The sequence below is a fragment of the Temnothorax longispinosus genome, chromosome 11, assembly GCF_030848805.1.
Source record: "Temnothorax longispinosus isolate EJ_2023e chromosome 11, Tlon_JGU_v1, whole genome shotgun sequence".
Lineage (NCBI taxonomy): Eukaryota > Metazoa > Arthropoda > Insecta > Hymenoptera > Formicidae > Temnothorax > Temnothorax longispinosus.
Window position 1 is genome coordinate 4,566,349 of NC_092368.1, and position 27,705 is coordinate 4,594,053.

Below are 27,705 nucleotides of genomic sequence, written 5' to 3' on the forward strand. Positions count from 1 at the left end.
ATACGGAACACACATGCACGTAGCGTCGAACCCGCAGCATGTGTCAGTTAAGCTGAATGGACGCCTTGAAACGCCACAAGATTTATCGATGCATTAGTGCTCTCGAAGTCAGCCGGGCGAGTCGCGTGGCTGACGCCTCTCGTCCGGCAATTTCCAGATTTATCGGAGGTAGATCCTCAAGGCCGCCCGGCCTCAAAAAGCGTCCTGACTCCGGGACGGCCGATCGGGAATATTACGGAGAGAGTGATAAGAGGTGCGATATGAAGGTAGAAGTACGCGAAGAAATATACGGACCGTAAAAATAAATTGAAGTGTAAATTCGCGCTCGAGAAATTTGGAGCAAGAACGTATACGCGCGTATCTCGTATATGCGTAAAAATAGCAAGTTTATAGTCAGATCTTAAGTTTGATCTCTCTCGCCCATAAGAGTTTGCGTTAAGGGGTAAGGGGCCACTTCGAGATGGATAAAACATATTAACTTTCCCCACTTACACGATCCAAGTTACGAGATTCATATTCATGCGAGTTTGTACTTTGAAAGGGTGAACATACATATATATATGTATCTTCATACTTCGTTTTCTCTTTATCATAGTTACTCTTTACCAAGTAGATTATAAATTCAGAATAAAATCCCAGATTGGAAGCAAGTATATGCATAAATATGCATAAGTGCTTCTTTCTAATCATTCGTGCTATATAAAGCATAATATACTGTAATAACATTCTGATGAGAATTTTCTCTTGTCAAAGAGACTCTTAAATGTCTTAAAAAAAAATAGAAATGTAATAAACGAGGAAAAATTTTACGTTGTGCCTATCAGATGATAATCCCTCGTGACACTAAAAATTATTGTAATATTAATACTTGTATGATGTAAAAAAATATTATCTAAATAGAAACAATATCCGATAGTAGAAACAGATAGTAGAAATATTATCTAAGTAGAAACAACATTGGCTCACTTTTTCTTTAAAAAAAAAATTGAAATACTGAAAAACTCTCTTGATACTACAGTTTGATCGCGCATTAATAACATATGTGATACAATCATGAACCAGCGCGGTGATAGCAATCGCGAAATCGATAAATCCGCGAGAACAGCGGAATAAATTGCCGTCATCGCGCGAGGCGCCAACAAACGTATTTCCCCGAGCGAGAGCAACACGCGGCGAATACCTCGATACGTCCCACGAGGATCGCCGAATGTGTTTACGGCTAATCAAAATCGCGCGCACCACCTGGAATAATTAACGAGGCGACGGTACGCGATGGTCCGCGTGGGATTTCTGGCGATTCATTCACGCGAGCGCGGGACGTTCTATATAGTACCGAGGAGGGATGCTTTACAGTTCGAACGCCATGGGGGTGGCGGGAAAAGCCTGTAGGCTCGTGAATCATAGCGCCCACGCGAGAACACCATAAAAATAATGCAGCATGCGTCACGGTATGGCAAACGTGACTCATCGCTCTGCGACGAGCGCATATGTATCGCACTCGCATCGGCAAGATTGCATCGACAAGTCTCGCTTTGACGCGAGATCCCCATCTTCGGCGACGCGAAAAGCGTTATGTATTTCGCGGATGAGAGAGCGCAGCTGGTGAACGCGAATGCGATACGAGCAATGCATTTCAGGGCACGCGCGGGGGATGCGCCTGGTAAACATATCGTGACCCAAAATTAGCAAATGCACGCGTAGCAGCGACCGAATAGGAGATACAGCCTCATATTATCGCGAGGACTACTGACGATTAAATTAACAAATTGCGATATATAATTTCGGCTACGACGCGCAGAGCGCGAGGAACGATTAATTAATTGAAGGAGGCGTGAGAAAGTGGGAAGACGAGTCATGACTTCCACGAAAGAATTAAGAAAGTTCGTTGAAATTTACCGCGCCGGACAAACGGTAAATACCGAGAATTAAAATTTAACGTCCGCGTGTCAACAAGTCGCAGGTATACAGAGCTCGCTCCGGGGTTTCCCTCGGACTCGACGCGAGCTGAGAAAAATGACATATTTCACGGATGATTAATTGATCATTCGTGACAGGGAGGAAACGCTGGAGCGCACCTCGAGCGTTAACGTTAGCGCGATAAGTCCGTCATTCCCGAATCGCTCGCAGTCGGAGTGATATCGACCAGTCCCGATATTTCTTAGTCATCGTGGACGTTTCGTGCTAGCTGGCCCGCCTGGAGGAGCACGAAACGTTTCTCGTGAGTCACTAATAAGAGAGTCCATTTCCAGTTAGGTGCTTTGCCTGTACGCAACGTCAAGCAAGCGCCAGATGCAATAAATGTCTAGCCGTTTCGTCGGCTCTCATAGAACGAGGGTTGATCATTTCGACGGGATCGTGTACGACGTTTATTCCAAATTTTCCGTGTAATCGTTTCCGCGAAAGGGCGCGTCATATGACCCGATATCATAGTCGAACGAATTTTCCTCTAGCTCCGAATAAGCAGAAAATTTAAAATAAATATAAATGACAAATAAAATAGATATTTGAAAAAGTGAACGTAAGCAGAGAGGATAAAAATGGTACGTGAAAATTGCGAATTAATTCGCGTGAAAATTTACTCGGTGGAAAAAAAACTCTGATAACCAAATTTAAATTTATTCAAAAGAAAAATATTATAAAAATTTTGTGCATTTTCGATTTTTAATTTTCTGAGTGTTTTTGTCAAAATTATTTATACGAACTGGCGCGAGTCTATTTCCGTCGTGCATAAAAGATACACACACGATAACGTATAACGTGTGTTATCTCGTGAAACGAGTTGGATGGTAATAACCGAGCATCATCGTCTGTCAGGAGGGATAAATTGGAAGTAGTAATTTACGATCTTACGCACACGCTTTGAACCGGAAGAGTAATTTTCTTAGCCCGCATAAGGACGATTAATCTTCTAGGAAATCGAGAAGGCGTAACCCGTGCGTGAATCTACATAAGTAGCTACGCACGGACGCTATAACAATAAAGTAGCACGGGTTTTCGTCACGGCTAATTTTCGTTAATTTTATTTGCCAACGTTTTGTTTTTTTGACGTTCGAGCAAACGGCATGAAGAATGCGTTTCTGAATACCATCAAAAATCCATTTCTACGTCTGTCTTGCGTTCGAAAGCGTCGGGAAGAAAGAGCATTAGCGTTTTTGTGAGCGCAGCAGCACTTTGATATTGTGTGCGTTTCCACCGCGATAAAAAAAAACAAGAGGCAAAAACCACGTTTTAGTATACACTTCGAGGGCCTCGAGTGGCTCTTGGATCTCGCTGCTTTACGAGGCGAGTTGAATCCGTCGAATCTCTCCCGGACAATCGCGAACTTTTCTCCCGGGACTCTTCGACTCGAAAGCGGAAAAATTCACAAACGAGTGTAAGGAACGAGCAAACATTTCTCAAATAAATTCGCCGAGATCGTATGGACGTAGCCCGATTGAAAAGTGCAACCAGAGTTATCTCAATAAGACGTATTCAATTTTTGCGAAATTACCTGACGCTCGTTGACATAGCGATGACATTTCACGTTGCGCCAGCTCAATAATGGCTTTATTTCATTTGACAAACGTCCGCGTAGCGCAGTGAGATAAAACGCGCGCGCCCCGGGGCCACCCACCCCGGGGGCACTCATAAATTACGTCGGCAATTCGTAACAATTACATCGCTCTCCTGTAATTCTATTATTTATGCCCAGGAAGGGCTTACCGCGGGCCTCATCCGCCGCGTCGTAGAGACGTGAGATATCGATCTGCCTTTTCTCGGGCGTCCGCTTATCGCCCGCTCAAGCACACGCTGCGAAACGCACGTGCGTGTAACCGCATTCGACGTCTATCGGGCGTACGGCGGCGAAAGGGATCGTTTAGGGGCAGCTGGAGCCGAAGTCGAGCGAGGGGATGTTCGCAACCGCCTGACTGTAACACTGTGATGTGGGCAAATAGATGCACCGCGCTCGATACGATAGACATCAAGACGATTGATATTCGAATCCCGTCAATGAATCGTGAGATAAGCGCCACGTGGCGTCGCGATAGCAGGCGTGAACCATTAATTGAAATGCTATTAAACGGATGTCGGTAGGTAGTATCAACGATAAAGGACTAATAAAGAAGTATTGCAGGATCTATTAGATATATATATCAAATTGTGATTATTACATCACACGATATATGTAATATTATCAATTGTGGTATTCCTCTAAATTTCATGTGTTTTGTGAATTTCTAGATGTACCTGCTAAATAAAATCATACATCACTAATTGGCTATCACGTCGTTATCTCGTTTTACGAGAGTATATTTAATTCCTGTGTCGTTTTTCTAACAGCGTATATTTGTTCTCTTTCAAATAACAGATCTTTTTCGAATAAAAGAAAATAATCACTTGCTTGATAAAAATGATTATTTGTTAAGGCACATAAGTGAACGGGAGATGTATAGATAAAAAGTTTCGAGAGTCCTCCAGAGTGCTCGCGCATCCACTACGCCGCGCTCGTATTCACTTCATCTGCGTATAAACAAATCGATGGCAGAGTGGAAAGAGATTTGTTCGCCTAAATAAACTGCGGCCCGATGAAAAATAATGTTAAAATTACTGTCAAAGTCAAACCCATCATTCCGCCGCGGTTGCGAAACAAACTTTCCGTTCATCGAGTTAATAGTACAAATATTTGTCCTTCTGCAACAATTATCGCCGTTATTTTAAACATTTGTTTAGCCTTTTTGCACGAAAGTTACAGCAAAAACCCAAAAATATATGAGAATATCGCTTCATCAATGTTACCTGTAATTTTCTAAACCTACATAATTATGAATTATTTGTAATTTTCTCTCAGAATAATTACAAAAATGTCTCAAAACTCCGATTCTAATTCTAAGAACATTTAAGGTTTATTCCTTTTCCGTTAAGATTTCAAAGCTGCTTCTCTGAATCTTCGATTTTTCCGATTGAAATAGAGTGTATCTAACAGCTTGTTATTTCCGATATATTAACATCGCTACCACTTTCATTAGCGACACACTATGCGCTGACGATTACGCAATTTGCAGCACTTTTCCGGGTAATCACTTACGGGGCATTGAGCTTGAGGCAGGCGAAAAGTGCTCTTCTCTTGCTACGTCGCGCGGGTGCGTACGCCGGTCGGATAAAAGGAGAGAGAGAGAGGGAGAGAAAGAGAGAGAGAGAGAGAGAAAGAGGAGGGTTGCTAGTGCGCGGCATCCAGCGAGGGAGAGCTCGAACGGAACGGCGATGGGAGTCCCGAAATAGAGATGCTGCGAACCGAAGCGCCAAGGCTAGAAAGTTTTACAGGCGCCGTAAAACCCGTGCGGCCCTGCGTGCCGCGCGCGAACGCGGTCGCCGTGCCGCTACTACTTGTTTCGCAGCGACGAAATTTGAACGGAAACGACGGAGAAGCGTGCATTTTATTTATAGGAAGTTTACGCTGGCGGAAACGAGCGCGCGAATGTTGGCGAGAGCGAGCGCGAGGCTCTAGGGACAACGCGAAAATTCTCGTTTCTCGCGGGCGTTTCTGCTTGGCAAAACTTGCGACGCAAATGCGCCTAGCAAATTCGCCTAATGAGCCTAAGCCGCGGTGAGTAATGGTATAGTAGCAATAATAGCGACGGGAAGACGTTAGTAGTAATAATAATAGTCACTCTACCCCGCGAGTTGCGTTTGCTAAGTTTGGATGTGCATTTATGGCCTGTGTACATCATATCATACTTGGAAAGTGGTTAAGCTGAAATTAAGGATTTGTCTCTTGTTTTAGTGGAAACCTCGATCGAATAAGTAAACATCAAATCTGGCTCTAAGAGGATACGAGATATTTTCAGGCAAAGTGATACGCGTGACAAACAGGAATTTGTGGCACTCTAGAGGATATGACGCGCTCAAAGAAATAAGAAGCTTTTAATAAGGACTATGGAAAAATAATAAGAGATAAAATTATAAAAAGTATCACATTAAAAATGGATACCTAATTGACAGCTGGTAGTAATTTGTCTAATTCAAGAATTTTATTTACCGCGAATCGTATTCAGACAGCAAACATTAGATCTGATCCTGGCAAAACATGTGAAATATTTTTAACCAACAGAAGATATGTTTATAAAGACCCCGCGACTCGACGGAATGTACGCTCGTCGATCGAAAGGCCAACGTCGCGCGTCGGTTCTCCGTCTATTCGAGAATTTTGTTTTCCAAAGTCGCTCTCTCCCGGAGAGCAAACACCAGGCCCGATCCTGCGGCGGAGGATCTCAGAATGCCTTTCCCCGCTACAAAAGCAAACCAGAAAGTCGCGCGAGCGCGACTAGTGAACGCGCGTGACAGGCAGGAAATCGTGTGGCACGCGCGTGAAACTGCCCCGGGCGCAACAATGGGGCCCTTGGGCAAACAAGCAGATAGAATTCGATGCATCGCGGCTGGCGACGCGACGCTTCGAGGAAACGTTCGATCCTTTCAGAACGCATTCCTGACCCTCGCTCGCCCCGGAACCCAACAACGGTCTCCGCTCCACCCTCGGCCGGCTAGCTCGAGATCACTGCAGCTCTGCGTTTCCATCAGCCCCTCCGGCCGGGTCGGCCGGCATCGCGTAATCGTCCGTACAATGACACGCCAGAAACCCACCCCTGGTACATTTATTCCAGCGCACCAAACTCAGCACTCGGCTCGGGGTTGCCTTTCCGTGGCGGAAGGATCGGGACGGAGACGCGCGCGGCGGAGCGGAACGCGCGCGTGTGCGTGTACGCGCGCGCTCGCTCGCACGCACGAACGCACACGCGGTATTCGATACAGCGTACTTTCGCAACCAGGCAGAATTTCGGCGTGATTCAATTCGCGATATCGCGGATATGTATGGCCTGCGGAGACGGTAAACATATGTTTCGCGCCGACTGTCTAAGCGCGGTCGTTGTCGCGACCGAACACGTAGACCGTTTTCTATTGTCTGTATAGCATTGAAATTCAAACCCGGCGGAATTACGCAGAATTCACTAATTGAATCTAGAGTAACTCGATGGGATTTGATATATCTAGCTGCGGGCAAAATTTATATTATGTAGTGCCGCATTTCTCTGGAAAATGGACATCTCAAATAAGGTTGTTATTTTAAATCCTATTATAGGTACGTTGTAACTATTTTCAGAAGAAAATCTTTCTCGAAGGATGTGTATAAAAGAAGGATATGTATAAAAGTCTCTTTAAAGAACAGTATACCTATGCCGACGTTGTGTATAAAAATAAGAAAATGGAGTTTATAATAGCACATTCCTAGAGAGAATCCGCTTTAGACGATCTATAACTTGCAATTAAACAGAATTCTATTTAAAATTTTATCTGCAATACGTAATATAGGAAATATTTGAAAAAATTTGATATATGTATGTACATATCAAAATACATGACATATATAAATTGTAAATTATAAAATTTTGCAGTTCCACATTCTATCGTGAATTATAAACGGCCATGATGTCATGAATCCATGACACAGAATTAAAGAATAAAGCTAGTTAAATTTTCAGTATGTTTCACGAAAATCAATAAAATTTACAGTCCTCACGTAACACAGACAAATGCCTCGTTTTACGTCCTCACTTTACAAAAGGTATTACTCATTGTGGCATTTGCATGCGTTACTTAGACTCTTATTTAGCATTACTCTCACGTCCGCGCAAATGCACCTATGCACCGGAACCAGGGTGTGTGAGTGTGCAATTCCCTCGTGCTCGCGCCGAAGGCGCGCGCGCGTATGCGGTTTTAGGCGTGTAGGTGCGTGCCCGCGTTTCGTATACGTGCGTGCGTGAAGTGGAGTATTAGTGCGTGTGTCGCGCGCGAGAAGGGCGAGGGTGTCCCGGGTAGGGGAAACTAAACGCGTGTCTTCGGTTTTGGTTTTAGTTTCGTGGCAGTCGCTGCCGACGACGACGCCGACGACGACGATTGCACGATCATAACGACGACGACGACGGGGACGTCGATCCGCCCGAGCGATACCGATCTCGCCTCGCCGACGCGAGAACACGAGACGCGTCTTATCGCGCCGGTATCGCCTCCCGATTAAATCGACATCGAGCACACGTGTGCCCGCCCGCACGCACGACAGTGAACGAGTGTGAGATCCTGCATCTTTGCAGGTACCAGCTGCAAGTGCACGGCTGAAACTAAATCCGAGAGTACGTCAGTGTCTCCGGTGTCGCCGATTGCACCCCTGTGTGTGAGGATTATCCCGACAGATAAAGATTTATTCGGAGTACCACACGTGCTCCGTCTTCCCCGTTCGAAACACTCGAATAGAATTTACGCGGTCCTATGTGATGCGAGATTTAAATCGCTTTCGTATCTATCGCGAGTGTGTGGTACTGTCAGATAGACTGTATGTACTTTTTCTTCGAACACTATTTCGCAAGTATCAATATTACGAGTTCTTCGCAAGTGCTGTTGTGGCTCGCTTCGCGAGCTAATAAGATAATTTTTCTCTTTAAAACGCTGAAGTGTTAATTGTTGGCCAATCCTTCCTTTGGAGAGCCTAGAAAATTATTCTTTTAATCTCTAAACCTCATTCTCGATTTATTTAGTTTGAGAGACCCCATTATACGCGAAGATATTTGATTTCTCTGACATTAAATTCAAGACATCGGTGACAGAGAATACAGACGATAATTATTAACGCTGCTAATAAAGAAGCGTGAAAGTGACGCGCGATAGTGCCACCTGAGCGCGTCTCTAAATTAAACCCCGCGCGGCGCGCAAAAGAAGGACCACCTACCAAGAATAACGTCAGAAGCGAAGTAAGGGGGATCGGTGGTAAAAAGCGGCGCGCAAAAGGCACGCGCCCGAGACGTAGGATCAAAGTTGAAATTCCTCGAGAGGGCGGCGAAGGAGGAGGAAGAAGCGCGAACGTTAGAGGAAGTCAAAGCGGACGAAGAGGACGACGACCAGATCGAATGCCGTAAGGCGAGGAGTTTCGACGGGAAGAAACGAGGAAAGAAAGGCACACAAAGAAAGCCGGAAAAATACCGACTGGTTTTGTTAATCAAAAGATTTCAAGACACACGCGTCCGGCTTAATAACGAGCGAGGGGAGGAGAAAGGGCGGGCGCGTGAAAGAACTCGTCGAAGGACCAGGAGATCGTGAATTGTGTCGCTGGCGCCTGTGGCTTTTTGTACTTTCGACTGAATAGGACCGACAAAGAATAAGGGTCCACCGTTGAATAAATGAATAAATATTATTGAACTGCCGTCGAATACTGATATGTTTGCGGAAAATTGAAAATTTTAAGAAGGGAGAGAAATCCAAAAGGATTTTTCGTGCAAATCAAACACAGTTACGAAAGGGCGTGGAGAAAACACAGGGACTTCTTATAATTCTAATTAAACTATTTTGAAGTGAGACATAGCGATTGAAAAAAATTAGGATTCAGATCGAGATCATAGATCGTGTGGTGACTACAAATAATATAAAAATAATTATTTATTAATATATAAATATTTGTTATTAATATAACGCAAAGGACCGGCGCAACGTTATACGAGCGTTAAAAACAATCAAATCGCGAGGACGTCGAGAATGCCTGGATTTTCCGAGTCCTTCGAGTGGTCGCGATCGATCGTGGAAGTGGCGCGATCGAAATTGTTCTCGGATCCGCGTCTGCCTCGCGAGAAGGACTGTCGCTGAATCAATTTTGCGGCTTATATTTGGAAAACTCAATTTGATCGATCGAGATCGAATGTTGCGCCCTGTGACGGGTGAGCGGATCCGACGTGTTGAGTGCAGCCATCGCGACACCTGAACCAGATAGAAGACGATATCGAAATGCGCTGCGCGTCGGGATACGTATTTCTGACGAGTCTGCTGATGGTGCTAAGGACTCGCCGAATGGGCGCGGCTGCGGAGGAGACGTCGTCGGAATTTCAAAACAAAGGTAAGGTTTCCTTATCTCGAAACGCTACCTGGAGTTTTCTCCTACATCTGCCATCCTAAACATATTTTTATTCCTAAATTTGTTCCCGAATTACATTAAAGTCAGAGCTTGAGATACCCCGGGTAATTGCGTCTATTTTCAAGCGTCAACCACCATCTTCGGTACAAGACGAAGGTATGCAAGCGCCTTAGTTCTCGTTGCCCGAAACTGTCAGAAGATTGACATCTAATTAACAGGTCAAATCCGTCAACGAGGCTATTAACGTGGAATTCGCTTGAAGTTCAACGCGCCCTCCAAGTTTACATTTACGTTTACACGCTAACCCATAAACTTTGCACCAACGTCATGCGCGGGTGAGACAAGTGACTTTTAATAAATTCTCTTCGATACTAAAATCGTTTCCGACTATTTTGATTCTGTTATATTCTATCTATTGAGGGAGAGAGAGAGAGAGAGAGAAAATTAATGAGCCAGCATAAAAATTTTATACAATACTTCAACAATATACCTATAGTTATTAATCATAACGGTCAGTTTACATAATAATTATTAAGAATAATTAATAATTTGTATTTAACCTTTCGTAGTCACACCGGGTCAATTTGACCCGAGCCTCAACTTTGCTCGTAAATATCTTGCGCGTAACTTGAAAATTGGCTGGCATGACGCCCTCTAGCTGTAGTTAAAAAAGAAAACCAATTTTTTTTAAACACAAATTTTTCGCGAATTTTTTTTATATGTTAAAAATTCCTGAGGCCTTTCTTTTTTTATAGCAATCAATTTAGCAATATCGCAAGCGCATTCGAGAATTTTTTCAACACGATCGGTGGATAAATGGTCAAATGGCGAACGGTCAAAGTTCGTCTCGGGTCAAAATGACCCTTCCTTGTTTGAAAAAATAGGTGTGACTACGGAGGATTAAAAGAAAAACAGATAAGAGAGAAGAATAAATACAAAATAAATAATAGCTATTATTAGTAAAAAAAAAGGCTAAAAAAAGATATCGAGTAAGAAAAACCATCGATGATTCTGGATTATTTTGAGATATCTCACATGACTTGTGAGGTATCTTGATACTTTTTAACTATTCGGAAATCAACCGGAAGGTTTAAATAAACCCACAGGCCCGCATGCGACCTACTGACGTTTTAGCGTTCGTAAAATTCAATCAAGGCACCGTTTGTGGTGATTCAATCTCTAGCGCATCACGAACAGTCTCATATGACGCGTCGTTTCCTGTTGATATTATTATAATGCGATATCTCAATGTGCACAAAGAAGGAAGCAGATAAAACGATGCACTCGCTGTCGCGTAAGAAACGTACACGCATGAACAAATTTAATTAGTCGTGTCGCGAGGAAGAACTGGCGAGTACGGTAATAGCTATGCCACGACGATGGACAGGTAGACAAAAATTGAAACAGTCGTCTGAAATAGACGCCGCCAGTTTAATTTGGCGAGACTGCCGACGTTCGCCAGTATGCCAGAATAATTACGTTATTAATCTCCGAGCCATGGACACTCTCGGAAAATCGCGAGGACAGCTGTGAAAAAAAATATCACGCGGAATCCGGAAGGGACCACCTCGGTTGTAAAACGTGTGTAACAAGTGAAATTAAATTCGTGGATTTTTGTAGTCACGACACAGCCAGTAACATATTCAGCGTCTCTTCTTGTAGCTGTTTTATAATTGTATAATAACTTAATGATATGAGAATTTTATTAGCAATAAACGCGGAAATGATATTATTTCATATTACAGTGTCTTTTTTAAATATTTTTAACTCCATCAATTAAACGCGAGAGGGAAGTCGAGGTAAATTTCAATTGAGATAATAAAATAATAACGTCGACTATAACGTTAATGCTCTCCTATTTCTAATTGCGTGACGACATACTAATTCAACGGAAAAAGCACCAAACCGCAGCGTGTTAAGCTAATGAGCGACATAATACCAGTACGATCGCATTGTAACCGTTAAGATAAAGCAGCCGCACGCGATTTATCTACTCGCGAATTATATCCGCGATACGATAACGTGCGTAGCGGGATTCTGCCACGTGGAAAACAGTCGGTCGAAAATAGGAAACGTCATAAGCGCGAATTAGCGAGTGGATATTTTCGTCGATGGTCCCTCACAGATACCACGCGATCGTAGGAACTCGGATCGTTTCGATTTAGCGACGAAAGAATTCGCGCAACTTATTTTCGGCGAGTGGAAAGAAACCTTCGAATCTCTGGCTTTATGTCATTGTAAACTATGTGATTACTCACACGATATACGACTAAAGGAATCATTATGAATTGCGAATTGACGTTGCCAACAGACAAGATGTATTCATAAATTTCGAGATGCCGTTCCATTGCAACAGCGACAGATATATAAAAAATGTATTATTTCACCAAAATATATTATTGAAAACGTAGCTAAATATATATGTACAGAAACATGTGTAAAGTACTAAGCTCGATGAGGCCCTGATAGTTTTACAATATCGATCGTTTTATGATTTGATCGTTTGATGCCTATATATGAAAGATGATGAAATCTCGCCATTTATCATCACGCTCATGTAGGTATCCCGAGAGGCTTTACATGTTTGTTTAACAGTAAAAGTCATGTGGAACGGCCAGTTGCGAAAGCAACACTTTCTGCGAAATGAAAACACATAAACCACTGCAGCGTGCTTTTCGCGCTCGGGAGATCACCCGTGCATCGTTGCATCTCAAACACTCTCTCGATATAACAACGCATACTAATATCCTGCACAGTTCAATTTGCCTCTTATCTATAAGATATGTTTGATAGAACAATTTTTCTGTGAAAGAAAGAGTAGATTTTACATTAAATTATTTTAATGTATTATTTTAATGTTTTTTATTTTTAATTTTGCTAAAAAAAATATCCTAAAAGGATGAAGTTATTTTACATTGTTTGAAAAACTAGTCAATTAAGTTTAAAATAATTTAGAATATCAATATGAATGTCTAAATTTATATACGAAGACAAATGAGTAGAATAATATTTTAATTTCACTAAATGTTAAGTATGAATTACACGTTCAACATGTTGGTACATGCTTCTAATTAGTACGCATTGTTGCAAACATCAGAAATGATATAAAGTATAATAAGATAACTCTCCATTAAATGGAAACAAACCTTTATATATTCCGGAGCATTATTCGCGATAATTATACGTTATTTCCAATGCCTAATTGAAAGCGTAATTAGCGTAGTTAGCGTGAATTGCGTTACAAATATTTTGCAGTATGATACACACCGCCGCTGTATTATTATTTAATATTTATAGTAGCCGAGTCTTTATTGATTCGAGTAATCGTTGACTCATCAAACAACGTCCGCGTTGTAATTAATTGCAGCGCGTTTTGACATTTGTCCACCCGCTTACTGATCCTAAACTCATGCGTTGTTATGCATGACACATGTCGCCAGCGTTACGGACGTATACAGACGGAGATATATATGTACCAAATTATATGGAAGACAAAGATAATATACAGATACATGAAATACGTACGGAGCAATATCATTGAAATAGTTAATAGCTTCAATCTATTATTCATTAATATGCAACTATCGAAATAATTGGCGATTCTCGTATCGGCAGCCATTGCAACGGATTATTCGGTGGATATGTATAACTGGGATCATTAGAGAATTTTTATTTTTAACTTGACCGTTGACACGATTATAAATCCACGAGATTGAACGATTAATTCCATGAAATTATTCATGAACTCAGCTATAATGAAATGCTAAAGTGTTATACATGTGAAAGTATAAAGTGTATTCCGTGAAAGATAAAATCGCAATCTGTTGTCATTCCGACGCTGATCACGAAACATTGCGTTGTCAATGTTTAAACTCAAGGTGGTCAAGGGTCGAAGGATAAAATAGCGAGGTGGAACATGGAGAAAGGGTTGCCCTTTGAAAGCGGAACAGGTTTGACTAATGTAACGAGGGAACCGCGCGAGATACGTGGGATACAGTATTGGTGAAATTATCATACAAAGTGGTCAAAGCTATCCCGGTGTACCCTCCTTTTCCATCCCTCGGGCGACCCTTGGGACGGACAGCTCGCAGGGAGGTCGAAAGGAACAGAAGGTGGTCGACCGAAAATGTCGACATAATTGTCGGGTTTGCGTGTGGCTCGTTATTTTGAAATAGATCCGGATAATTTAGGTAGGTGGCCACATGTTCTTCGTAAATAATTACTAAGCATCGAGATGAGATATATTGCCTATTTCTCAAATAGGAATTTCTAATCGTTTCGGCTTTCATAACTCTTTATCGATTTCAATTCGATAAATCAAGCTTTCAAATCGGCCATTATTGTTACTATCATTAATCATTTTACTTAGATGAAATTTTCGTCTTTGTGTGCTTACATATATTATAAAGCTAGCTTTCAAGTTATCATAAAATTTTTAAATATAATTAAAAAATTATTAGTATTATTAGTATCACTAATAACAGTTTATAAATCGACTCATTTATGTGCAATTGTTTTTACTTAAATCTAAAGTTTTTATTTTAGATATCCATTTTAAAGTTTTATATAAATCTCATGTTCTTTCGTTACGTTTCTTTACGTTATTTTCTAAGTCAGTGATCTTCTCCTGTTACGCGTACATGGAAAAACTCCATCGTATGACAAGCACGACCGCGAATTCGATCCGCGAACGGGAGATGCACGATCGAGTGAAAGGAAGGGCAGGGAAAGAGGCCAGGCTATGACCCGTACGGAAATAGATGCGAGTCGCCGGAAGCACGATTTCCCAACGAACACACGATACAAAAATAGCAGAGTTGTCCCTCTCGGTCGACTATTATTTACATAACCACCCGATGCGTAAGCGTTTTTTTTCTTTCGATCTTTAAATCGACTCTTTTGAAAGTCGAGAAAAAAAACAGAGAAAAAGAGGAAGGAAATATCTCTACTTCTTACATTAAAAAGAAAGAAGAGAGAAAAAACAAGAGGAACGTGCGCAGCGATCCACTTTGGGGTCCGTGAACTGCATATTCATTTTCTTCTCGCGTGGAAGACAGGTGCATACGGTGGCCGACCGCTTAAAAACAACAGATCTATTCTTTTTAACCGCAAGCTTTTACTTTTTTGTGAGATTGAAATGAAAGAAATATATACTCATACCATAAAGGGAGAAAATGGTCGTTTTTATTCCAGAGAGAAACTGAAATAATAATGAAATACGATGGACTGTATCCTATTTCATTATTAAAGAGTTTTCGTCTAATTTGTAATTTCAAGATAAAGAGGTGATACATCCTTAAAATAAAAATAAATAAAAATCGTGGAAAAAAGTATTAAAAATTTTCTCGATTATTATATAATATTTCACTCGCAATTCACTTGCAGACGGTCGAATGTATAAAAAAATGAATGTTACAAAATATTTGTAATCAAATCTTTTTAAGTAATTTAACATTTGAAATTATGTAACAATCTAAAGCTTCAAGATTCTTCCTTGAATGCTTCAACAGGTGCAAACGCGATTCGACGTTGATTGTACGGCAAGAATATCTAACCGCCAATGTAAAACTCGACAGAGCGCTTAGTCGCAACCCTCTCATCAGGTTCTTAAAGGCTCGTTGAGGGCGATGAAACATGTAGCGGCGTACTAATGAAGCGGTTCCTCGCGAACGGCACCGTCGTTATGCTCGCGTGGCCACGTGTACGATGTTGTGCACGGAAGAAATGCATCCGCTTTGCTAAACTCGGTCCGGTTTTAATAAGTAAACGGCGTAAAAATTTATGTGACTTTTGTTTCTCCTCCTGCGATAACTTCCCGCGATAGTCCGTATGCAGAAAAATCTTTTCGTTCATATACATTCGAAGTATTATCTTAGAGTGTTCCGTAGGTCTATTGAGTTCTGTCGAAGAAGAAAAAAATGGGAACTCGATAAAACACCCGATGGAAGACGCCTCGAAATGTATGCGTTCACAATGGCAGAGTTATCAATGGCATACCGGGATGTGCATTAACAGCAGCGCGCCTCGTGCACGTGCGACGACGGCCGTCCGGCCGGCCGGTCGGCTTATGCTATATCGTTTCTATTTTCTGCACTGGTACTTCATAACGATGTGGCGAATCTAAGTTTAAATCGCACGCTGAGAGCCGCGTAAAATCATGGACAATGGTGCATCGAACTGATATTCACTGTCTTGCTTATATACAATTATGTGATGAGCTGGCAGAGTTGCGAGAGAAACAATTATGTCAAGAAGTTTCCGAAGACAACAGACAAGAGCATTTCTAATCGCATTTAGTTGTCAATTTGTTTGCTCTGAAATATATCAATTTAAAAACTTTAGAATTACCATTGTGCAATTAAAAATTGGAAAAATTTGTGTGCGTTAAATAATATATTACATATATATAGACTATAAATTGTGTCTATATTTATAATATATGCAAAATTTAAATAATTTATATTTATTTTAAAATTACATACTATATTATTTTAAACTCCTATAATTATAAACTAAAAGTTTAAAACAATATTAGAACACTATCTTCTTACAGTCTTTGATTGTCTTTGATCTTTGTTGCTAACGTTTATATGATAATTCGCTGATTTATGTATTCTTCTGTCAGCCGCTCGTGGATGTAATCGCAAAAAACGTATAATTCATGTATCACAGAAAAGATTTGTATCTCGACTTTTAACTAGAACGATGTGCGATGGTTATTGATCTAATTTTGAACGAGTATTCCAATATTCTACTTTCTAAATCCCTTGGTTGAAACTCTTAAAATAAAGTGCTAAAATTATGATAAAGTTTTAGATTAAGAAGAAAAATATGATAAACGTACTAGAGCGTAAACTATTAGAAAATATGCAATTTTTCCCTTTTCAGTACCCGTGAGATTAGTCTGGGCAACCGAAGGCGACGATGTAGAGCTGCCATGCGACCTCACACCGCCGACGCCGCAGGATTCGGTTAACATGGTTCTCTGGTTCAAGGACAACGTCGGGATACCGCTCTACAGGCGAGTCTTGCACTTTAAAAATAATCCTACCCCGATCCGACTATTTTTACGTGGCGCTAGCGCCACAAAGATAGGACGTCAACCCAACTGAATTTAACTCTGCGAAAGATGCCATTAATTTCACGAATCTCAACCAAGCTACGAGTCACTAGTCAAAAATTAGAAAAAAGAGAAACGTAGAGGTCTGTAGGAAGTTTCTGCAAATTTATATGCAGATCAAAATACATTTCTCAAAACATTTCAGCAAAAGCGAAATTTTTTTGCTTAACTGAGCGCGCGGTTTTAAAGCTTAAAAATATATTCTTCCTGCTGTCGATTTCCTGTTTTCTGAGAAACGCGAAAACTGATTCACGTGGCTGACTTTCTGCCGAATACCGGCTAGGCCCGCGTTATTAGGGGATGGGATGCCATTGTTCTGAAGCCACATCTCGAAATATCCCGGCACAAGCCTAGGCCCGAGCATGAACTCTCATTATGGACACCTCCAACGTGCCCTGCTCGCGACATATAAATATCACAGGCTCATTAACAGTCGATGTAACTCAGCGCAACCTATATTTCAATTCTAAAAATTGTCTTCAGTAATCAGGTGATACTTTTATATGAAAAAAAACTAACCGTCGGTTTTAATTATTTCGAGCTTAAAAGACTAAAATGTTTAAAATAATTAGAATCGTCAAATGAAGCTTCTCAATTTTGAAAATATTAATATAAAATTTCTGTCAAATATTTATTACAATATTAATTTTTAATATATTCAGAATTAATATAAATTTTATTTTATAAACCCAGTTTTCTGTGCACGATTTTTATGGAACGCTTTGAAAATCATTATTTATCATCCTCCCACACACATCCTCTTTATTCAAATTCTCGTCGCGTGGACGATTATAGAAACAGATGCATTGCGCATTGATGCGTACACGAGGAAATTCAAGTTAAGCTAGATCAGGACTGTATAAATAATTCGACCGAATTTCCACGATCGGAAGTGTGAAATGATGGAATTTCACAACATAGACCCCGAGCTTCAGAAATAGCAGTCGATCGAGGACTCTTTTCGGCTGACACGAGTATTAAACAGAGCGTCGCTTATTTACGAAAACGGTCTCTGGGATCGTAAAGCAAGATATGTTTCCTCATCAACTACCATTCGTTTGTCTATGAAAAATAAATGGAACCGTGTATAAAGGTCGTGTTTGAAAGAATGTTTATTACGAATTTTTATTATTTTATTATGATCTGCTTTTCAAATTTTCACACTCGCGTTTCATTTGCTAAAGAAATAAAAATGTTATATAAATACACGAGTTGCTTTAATCTCATTGTATATATTATTACGTTATATTAGTAGCTGTATATATTACCTAGACATATTTTTCAATCAAATTTCGAAATCAGAAATTTAAAAAAAATTGTTATCAAAGGTTATAAATAGGTTTGAAAAATAATAAAAAAGAAAAACGAATTATGAGAACTTGAGCTATATTAACAAATTTTTATTAAAAGTAAATATCGTCTCGCTCCGGGATGATTTTATGAGAATCTCATAGAAATTCTCGGGACAGCAAGAGAAAATACGGGCAGCTAAAAATGCAATGCGAAAGCGCACCGTGCAATGTGGAAGATGCAGGAAACTGTCAGCGAGTGGTTATCAGAAACGTTGATGGTTATAAGGCTCACAAGGGAGCATAGAGTTCCGGGTAATATCAAAGGACCTTCATAGAAGAACTACAACAAGCAAAAGGGATCGTAGAGCGTCAAAGGGAAGCGCGAATGAGTTGCGAGGATGGGATAAAGCAGTCTCTAGTTATTTGTGCCTTCTGCTGGTGAAGCGTTTCTCACAGGCTCTGCCTGTGGATTCCGATAGTCACTGAAATGGTCGCGAAATGGCAAAAAAAAAAAAGGAAAAATGAATTGCGCCGAGTCGAAAGAAATTTGCGCTGCGGCGCTTCGAATCCGGCGACGAAATGTTTTATCGCAATATTCAAATCTTTTATTTCAACGTATAAAATGAGGAGAATATCGTTTAATATCGAAGTAATTTGTCGTAAACGACGGATGGATATTCAAAATCTTTTTAACGGCTTTATGACGACGTTGAATAACGACTTGGTCCATTGAACGCACATGATTTAAGAAAGGGTTATTCTACCGGTTGCTTTTTGCATTTTACGCCTCCGAATTCCCCGTAACGGAGAACATTTCGTGCGTTCGAAGAACTGTCATATTCTCCGTTTCAACGGATAGGAGATGGCTCTGCTCAATTTCACGGTACATAATCTAAGTTACACGAGATGGAACTTTCCATCTTCAGTTGCTTCCAAGAGTCGACTTTGACGGCGTATTTGGCAAAGATCATTGTCAATTGCATATCAACGGCGAATTGCGCGGACGTGCGGTAAACAGTTTAACAGTATCTCTTTTTCCTGTGCCAGCTGTCCGTTTTTCCGCCGCGCGCCGGAACGATTTCCTGTTCCCGTCATTGCGTAATACCCCAGCTCTCTGAAGCTAAGAGGATCTAAATCCCGCGAGTGGCGAGTCTGCCAACTGTCCTTTTTTCTCGGCCGCGAATAGACGCGCGATGCACGCGAGTTTAGTCACTGAGAGCCGCCAATTGGCGAAAGCGCGATGTTTACCGAGTTTCCGTACCGGAAATGCTCAAGATCGCGATGGAGAATCTTGGTTTAGAAAATTCCTCTTGACTGAATCAATGGCGCTTCAGCTGAAAGAAACATTCCTTGAATAACGATGCTCAAGTAAATATTTTTATCTTAAAAATAAAAAAAAATAATAAAAGTAGATTCTCCTGATTAACTAGAATTAAAAAGAACGTTTCAAAGAGAGAAAGTAACATTTAATAGTTCCTTGAAGTTTTGTTAGATTATTTTGAAAATGGCAATAATATGACAACGCTCAAAAATTTTTATTCGTCAAGTCGCTCACTAAAACGAGTTGTTCATTCGTATTCATTCGCTTGATTTAGATTTGATTTGAAAGAAATACAAATTATACGTGTTTAAAAAATAATTTGAATCAGCCGAAATAATAATCTTAATTATTATTCCCGTAATATTATATTATATTATATCTTTATAATATAATATTATATTATATCCTTATAACATTATGTTATATAATGTCATTTGACACATTTGTTTCTTTCTACAGTCTGGACGCGAGAAATGGTAGCTTGATTGGTGCCGTCCACTGGGCGGTCAGCGACGACCTCGGGAGACGAACGTACTTCCAGGTCGGCGACGGTCACCGGGCGAAATTAAAAGTCACCAAGGTGACGCTGAAAGACCAAGGGGTCTTCAGGTGCAGAGTGGACTTCATGGACTCGCCGACGCGAAACTTTCACGTAAACTTGACTTTAGTTGGTAAATATCGCGTTTCAAAGACCATGACAAGAGAGTGACGAAACATTCGTTACACTATCATGCTTGACTCTTTCAGAACAACCAAGTAGGCCTGTGATATACGATGCCCAAGGACGAGAGGTAACAGGGGTGGGCGGTCCCTTCCTCGAGGGTTACAATCTTGCTTTGATATGTCAAGTGTCTGGAGGTACGAATACGCGATTTATCTTTTTAAGTTTTATCATCAATGAATAGCAAGCAGTATTCGTACAAATTGTGTTGAGAGTCGATTAATAGGAAAACCACGTGCATAATTGATTCACAGGTAGACCTAAGCCTTCAGTAACGTGGTGGAAGGACGGCGAGCTCCTGGATGGAGTAGTCGATACGTCGTCTATCGGCTCGTCGAGCAGATTTACGGAGAACCACTTGTTTATCGACAAAGTCACCAAGTCACTGTGGGGAGCGAAGCTCGAATGCAGGGCTCAATCCGGACCGATGGAGAAACCTGTCGTCCGTGAGGTGCCCCTCGACATATACCGTAAATATCGCATTTTATGCAAAGCATCTAAATTACATTTAGATAATATAATTTTTAGAAATTGAAATTAATCTCTTTTTAAGGACAAGACGGTAGTTCGCGAATTATATTTTCAAGTCGTTTTCTAGCTTTGACTCTGATTACACGAGCTCGTAAATCTCTTGGCGATTACGCCCTCGAGGACTCCGGCTTGGGGATCTTCCGGCGCTTTTTTAACTTTTTCGAGCGATGAAATGCAAAGAGCGGCATTACTAGGAAATGGATCATAAATGCCGCGTTAACGTGACATCTGCTTAAAATAAAATAGAAGAAACGCGACGCACACTCTTCAAGGCCGTTCTCTCGGTCCTAAGCACGTGCTAAAAGGCGATCTCAACCGGCGCGTGTTAAAGGGCACTCTTGGCACGTTTTATTCGATCGACACGTTGCGCATCCGTTCCTACGCCTTCCTCTCGTATTTATTTTTAGGTCAAGCTGAACAGAAAAATCGTCACCCTTTACATCTACAAGAGACACGGGGAAAAACACTTGTTGCAATCCTCGGGAAAGGATGGCATTCGAAATCTAAACACCGAGCTTATATTTCAAGACATTACGGGAAGAGAGCAAATTATTTATCTATAATCTAAAAAGATGTATGAAATTATTGTTTTCAATCCTAAAACTTAAATGTAAAAAAGCCACCCATCTTATTTTTCAATGAAACGAATTTGATTTTCCATTTTGTATCAACCTAGTTTTTTTTAGGTTTTTTTTATTAATTCAACCTGATTCAAAATTCTTTTGCACCCCGCAATATTTCATGCCGAAGAAAGAAATTTAAATATAGTTGCGAGCAACTGACCCGCGGCGGAAGCGAGATGAATTCCAACCATTTCGCGCGGACCTCCTTAACTCCTTTGACGGTCGTATTTCGCGGAATTGTCGTCCAAAAGTAAAAATACGCGGTTCGGGGCGGCGGGCATCTGTGGCCCTCCCTCGTACCGTTATTTTCGTGGCGCAACGCCGACGACGAGGCTCTCGGCTCACTCGGTAGTTTTTTGCATCCCGCAGGAATCATCCGTCGTGCCTACATCCGCAGATGTAAATTTTTGACAGCGAAGTATGTTACTTGTTGGATCTTCACATGTTGTTTGCCTTCGTGTCTCAATCAAGAAGAAATAACAGAGAACCGCGGTAGAAATTATTGTAGAAATGAGATTTTCGAACAACTTAACATCTTCGTCCGTATTTAATCTTTTACTATTAACTCTTATCGTATTTTAGTTAAACCAGCAATCGTGAAGATCGGTCTGAGCGAGGAACAGATCTTCGCGGGTCGTCCAATCACCGCCAAATGCGAGACGTGGGGTAGTTCTCCAGCGGCTAGAATCATTTGGAGGCTCGGTGAACATGTAATGGGCGATCCCAACGTGTCCACCACGCAGAGGAGTAACTCGACGATGAGCAAGCTGGTCTTGGTCCTCAACAGAGATGACGATGGCAAGGAATTGGTCTGCCGTGCCGAAAATCCGAGATTTCCCGGAGGAGTGCTCGAGGAAGTCAAAACGCTTCGCATCTCCTGTGAGTTTTCGACTTTGCAATGTTTGTAGCTTTCAAATTTAGCTTCCCAGTAAACAACATGTGCCATATTAAATGTATAAATATATCTAAGAATATTTTTGATATATGTCATTTACAGAATTTTAACACAAACAGCATTTTCATAAAAAAATATTTTTCAAGATTCTTGTCTTTTACATTTAAGTCCTCCACTAACTGAGACTGCAACATTTATTGCGAAATCAATTACTATAATAAATAATGACACAATCTCTCCAATTACAAACAGATGCTCCGGTAGTTGTCGCTCGTTTGGCTAATGGCTACGTCTTGGACACTTTGAGGGAGGGCGACGATCTCAAGTTGGTCTGCGACGTACAAAGCAACCCGCCACCGACGCGAGTGACTTGGTACCACGATGTAAGTAAAAAGAGAGGGAGGAAAAAAGAGACTCGTTATCCAACATGATTGACTGCTATTCAAATCCTCGCGTTCTTGCCCGTAGAATCAGCGGTTGGAACACGACGTGAGCGCCGGAATTCTACTGGCTTCTAACTCGTTGACACTCCGCGTGCTCGCACTCGCACACATCGGCGAGTACTCCTGCGTGGCCGCGAACGCCGTGGGAGAAACCTATAGCCCGCCGCTTTTTATTCACATGAAATGTAAGTAGTCACATTTATTAACACACCGTGTAAGAGTAACTTTCCAGAATAAACCGTACAAGTTGTGTCGAGATTTTCTAATTTGATTTAAACATCAGAAGTTTGATAGAAAATGTATTGATTATTTTGATTAGAATATCGCGAAAGTATGTTCAAACAATCTTATAAACAAAAAATAATTAATATAATCATGTAATGTTTAATATTTATCATTTTTATATAAAAAAGACTTTAGGGCTTTTCTTCTATTTTTCCTAACAACTGTAAACATTCGATAGACGCACCGAGATGCAGAGAAGATAACGAAAGAAGAGAGATCACCGTCGCTCGACATACGACGGTACAGCTCAAGTGCGAGGTGGAAGCGTCGCCTGATGACTATGTACGATTTTCATGGACCTACAACGGCACTGTCGGCGATGTTCTACCTATATCGAACTCGAGAATCGAAAATAAAGAACTCGTGAGCGTGCTAGAATACACTCCTAGTGCCGAGACCGATTACGGCACGTTGGCTTGCTGGGCGAGCAACAGCATCGGACGGCAAAGGACACCCTGTATATTTAACGTCGTGCCTGCTAGTGAGTTATTGGCCATTAATTACGTTATCGTCTCTTGCGTCTTCATTAACGTTTGTAACGAAAGAAACTATAAGTCTCCAAATAAAATATTTTTTTTAAATAATTAAGATATAAATTTCTTATCAGCATAAATTTTTAAGATCTGCTTTAAGAGAGTTATATCTTCATTAGGACTCAAATGCTAATTTCTTTTTATCGCCCAGAAGCACCGCAACCACCACTGGACTGTGCATTGTACAACGAGACCAGCTCGCTGGAGGTTAATTGCATCCCGGGGTCGGACGGCGGGTCGCCGCAGCATTTTTTGCTGGAAGTACGAGGATCCCTCAGGAATTCCGGGATCGGTCATATCGGTCCTCATACCCTTCAAACGCCTCAGAGCGATCAGGGAATGGTCGGGGACCCATCTCCTCCTATATACAAGGACACGAATCCGACACCGAACTTCCAGCTTCACGATCTTGAACCAGGGTACGACTATACGGTATATGTTTACGCGGTCAACGGACGTGGCAAGAGCGAACCCGCTCTTCTGGAACACGTCAGAGTCGTCGAACCTATCGGCGGAAAGCTGGAGAGAAGCGGGATCTTTTTGGAAGATCTGAAAAAGGCGCTACCGCAAGCCAGCTCCGAGAACATGATCATTGCCATTGCACTGACAGGTACAGGTAAAATCGACGCTGCTGGCTTTTTAGTTTCGCCCAATGCTTCTAATTTCGCCTAATCACTTGGCAAGCTACGGTCTAGTTCGCTGCGAATAAATTTAAATCGAAACGAAAAATCGTTTCTTCACCTGTTGGAAATATTTGTAAATTATATTTACATATTTTTACTTTAATATTATAATCAAGAGACGTATATTATTTTTTTCTAGATCGGAAAAAGACTTTTGAAAGTAAAAGAATATACCACATTTGTGAATTTTTAGATTTCAGATTTCCATTACGCACTGTAATATTTTGATTTATTAGCTTTAACTATTTAATTTGTTAATATATATTAATAAACCCAATATTTATTCTATGTGCATAACGCAACTCTGAATTTCAAAGGTGCGGCAGCGTTAGTCCTTGTCGGTATCGGAGTGATCATCGGCGTGGCGATCTGCAGAAAAAGATCGAACACTCCGGTTATTGAAGGCCCCGACGATTTCACCACACCAACCTACGTTCCGGCCCAGAGAATTGAGCCCAGAATCAGATATTCCAACGAAAATAGGCGTTCTCAACGGACAAGTCTCTACATTGAGGAAAACCGAAAGGGTAGCTATCACAGAAAGAAACGACGGTCTACTTCGTATACCACCAGTGCGCGTATAATTCCTAAATTATTAAATCTTCTTTCAGAACCAGATTTACTGCATCGAGTGGAGCTTGATTTACAAGACTAAATCACCTGATTCTGTACAGTTACAAATAATCGAGACACGAAGTGCAATGTTAAGTAGAATTCCATACACAGTGTAGCTTGGTCCTCGACATTCGCATAAATTTGTCCCGTCGAATTTATATCACGTCGTAAAACTGCACCGCGGTTATAACGACTATAACGAGTGGCCGGTAACCGTGCAATCGGAATCATTATTTGACTCGAAGAATTAACGGTGACATTCTATGGTACCTTTTATGATCGAGTCGGGAAATCTGTTGGTCTTCAACACAAATCGAGGCATTACGAAACATTCTATTAGTTATTTATGTTCGCTTTACGTGAGAAAAGTAAAAGGTTCGCAGCCGACGTTTTTACGTTAGATTGTATAGAGCCTAGGGTTAAAATAATGTTATATAATGTACAGATATTTTTACAGTATAGGAGGCTAAGGCGTACGGTATATTCCCGTAAACTTGTAAGCATTAACGTATTAACGTCGACCTAAAAACGTGATTTTATGTACCTTGTCGCTTAATAGAGACTGCTTCAAAAAAAGTTACGTCTGTTTTTAATCTAAATTTGGGATATTTGGAATTTTTACAAATTTTAATCGCGCGTATTTTATGAATTTTAAGTTCAACCAATTAAGAAATGTGTAAATTTGTTACGCTTACATCATACACTGCATTATACTGCGCATTTTAATCGACTTATATTTCGGACTTGTACTTCTTTTGAAGCAGTCGGTAGTTTATAAATTATTATTAGCGGTTAATTTGTATAATATCTTTGATCAGCGTAGCTCACACGCTATTCCGTACGATGTTGTAAATACTGTACTCGCACGTATTGATTAGAATTAAATAGAATTAAAAAAGAAATAAACTGCCACGTTGTATTATTAGTGATTAATAAAATTAAAAAGATTATCATAAAAATATGTACAGTGTTTTCTTTATCTCTATTTTCGAGAAATAAAAAAAGAGAGCAAGAGAGCAAGAGTGAAAGAGAGAGTTCACTGATATCCTAATTATTTTACGATAAAGTAACAATATAATAATCTTTATGTAAATAATATATATTTCTATTACGTAACAAACAGCATTTCGTAACAAACGTATCGAAATTACCGATGAAATCACTCATTGCTATTGCAATTTGTCAATTACTAGCGACAATAAACCTGCTCGGACTGGCTGTTGATTTAATTATCATATTTCGCGCAAACACGCGTGTGGCTTTATAATCGGTCATATCGTCAAACATAATACTCTACAATAAGCGAATCGGCATTTAACATGTCGCAATTTGACGTGGCACTTAAATAAATTACAGAACCGACTATAAACCTTTCAACTTCCGCGAGTTATTACATTTTAGAGGTATATACTGAATTCCGAGTGTGTCGATAAAGAAGCCTTTTGTGCAATTTACGATATAAATATATGGGAGACATTAAAAAATTAATTCTAATGAGAGGAGGTGTTCTAAAACATTATAGACAATAAAAAAAATATATTAATATACAGAAGATTAAATTTCTTCTTCCTATTTTTTGAAAGCCAAAGCGTGATCTATGTTATCAGCTATCAGTACAAACACTGATACGTCTCTGTATAATCATACGTTTGATAGCGCCACATGTGCAAGGAAGCAAATGTATATACCAGCATTTATTTGTAACGCAATTATAAAATTAATTATATATGTGTTGAACTTTCTTTTACTATATATACATATTTTACTACAGATATCAATGATGTCAGGTTTTGGAAATGGCCATTTCATTTTTATTTCAAATTCTAACATTTACTTTTTCTCTCAACTATATAATACGATATTTATAAATTTTAGATTATTGATGTTATTATGATTTTGTAAATTATAACGCGATTATAGTCAATTTAGAAGAATTTTAAATGCAATATCTATTGCTGGCATATTGTGACGATATCGACTTATGCATGTTCGTTTTATATTCGTGAGATCGAACACTTTTCCATGAATACCAACAATCCATTAATGAAAACTTCATCAACGTCGGAATAATTATGTCGCTGCACACGACAGCTGTCCCATTTCCGCAAATTGCCTAGCAGCGGTTGTGATTTAGAGCGATGAATTAAATATTGCGCAATATATAGAGAGACACGTTATAATCCTTCGCGAAACGCGTTAGAACACTTTCGCTCGCGTGCATCAGACACGTAAGATATATCGGCGAATTGAATTACCCGAGCTGATTAAAATATAATTCTATATTGAGGCTGTTTGTAGGGCTAGTAACTAATATTAAAATAATTATAGGTTTTAATATGCAATAATTATAGCTATACCGATACACGAATATAACAAGAGACACGGTTACTGTAGATCGCAAAAAAGAACGAGGAAATTTTATCATAATAAAGTAAATATTATTTAAAAAATTACTCGCTAATGTTGCCTTCACACTTGGATGCAAAATTAGCGAATAATGTGTGCAATAAACTCGTAAATGAGAACTAAACTAAAAAATGTATAACTCTCAGCATAAAGTACTACGATATTAAAACTAACTATAAAAAAGTTTTAGTATATTTTTATAAATTTCGCGCGAGTGCCCCGTAAGTGGTTGTGAGAGATGTAGAAATAAATGATCGGTACTAAACCGTAGCATTATCATCGCGTTGATATAAAACACACTTAAATGGC

The 27,705-nt window shown here is 40.3% G+C and overlaps 1 protein-coding gene across 4 annotated transcripts; it reads left to right on the forward strand.

Moving 5' to 3' along the window:
• The first annotated feature begins 7,884 nt into the window (after window positions 1–7,884).
• Side (motor axon guidance molcule sidestep) lies at window positions 7,885–25,935 on the forward strand. 4 transcript variants are annotated; one of them, XM_071793225.1, is made up of 12 exons: window positions 7,885–9,910; window positions 16,817–16,949; window positions 20,121–20,332; window positions 20,409–20,519; window positions 20,637–20,852; window positions 22,119–22,415; window positions 22,684–22,814; window positions 22,900–23,059; window positions 23,338–23,640; window positions 23,847–24,308; window positions 24,693–24,902; window positions 24,987–25,935. In XM_071793225.1, the coding sequence occupies exons 1-12, from the start codon at window positions 9,802–9,804 to the stop codon at window positions 25,028–25,030; spliced, it is 2,388 nt and encodes a 795-aa protein (XP_071649326.1). In that variant the 5' UTR covers window positions 7,885–9,801; the 3' UTR covers window positions 25,031–25,935. The 4 variants fall into 4 exon arrangements, with proteins under 4 accessions (XP_071649326.1, XP_071649325.1, XP_071649327.1 ...); XM_071793224.1 differs by having other exon boundaries at window positions 7,886–9,910; window positions 23,844–24,308; XM_071793226.1 differs by having other exon boundaries at window positions 7,886–9,910; window positions 23,844–24,302.
• The last annotated feature ends 1,770 nt before the right edge of the window (window positions 25,936–27,705 follow it).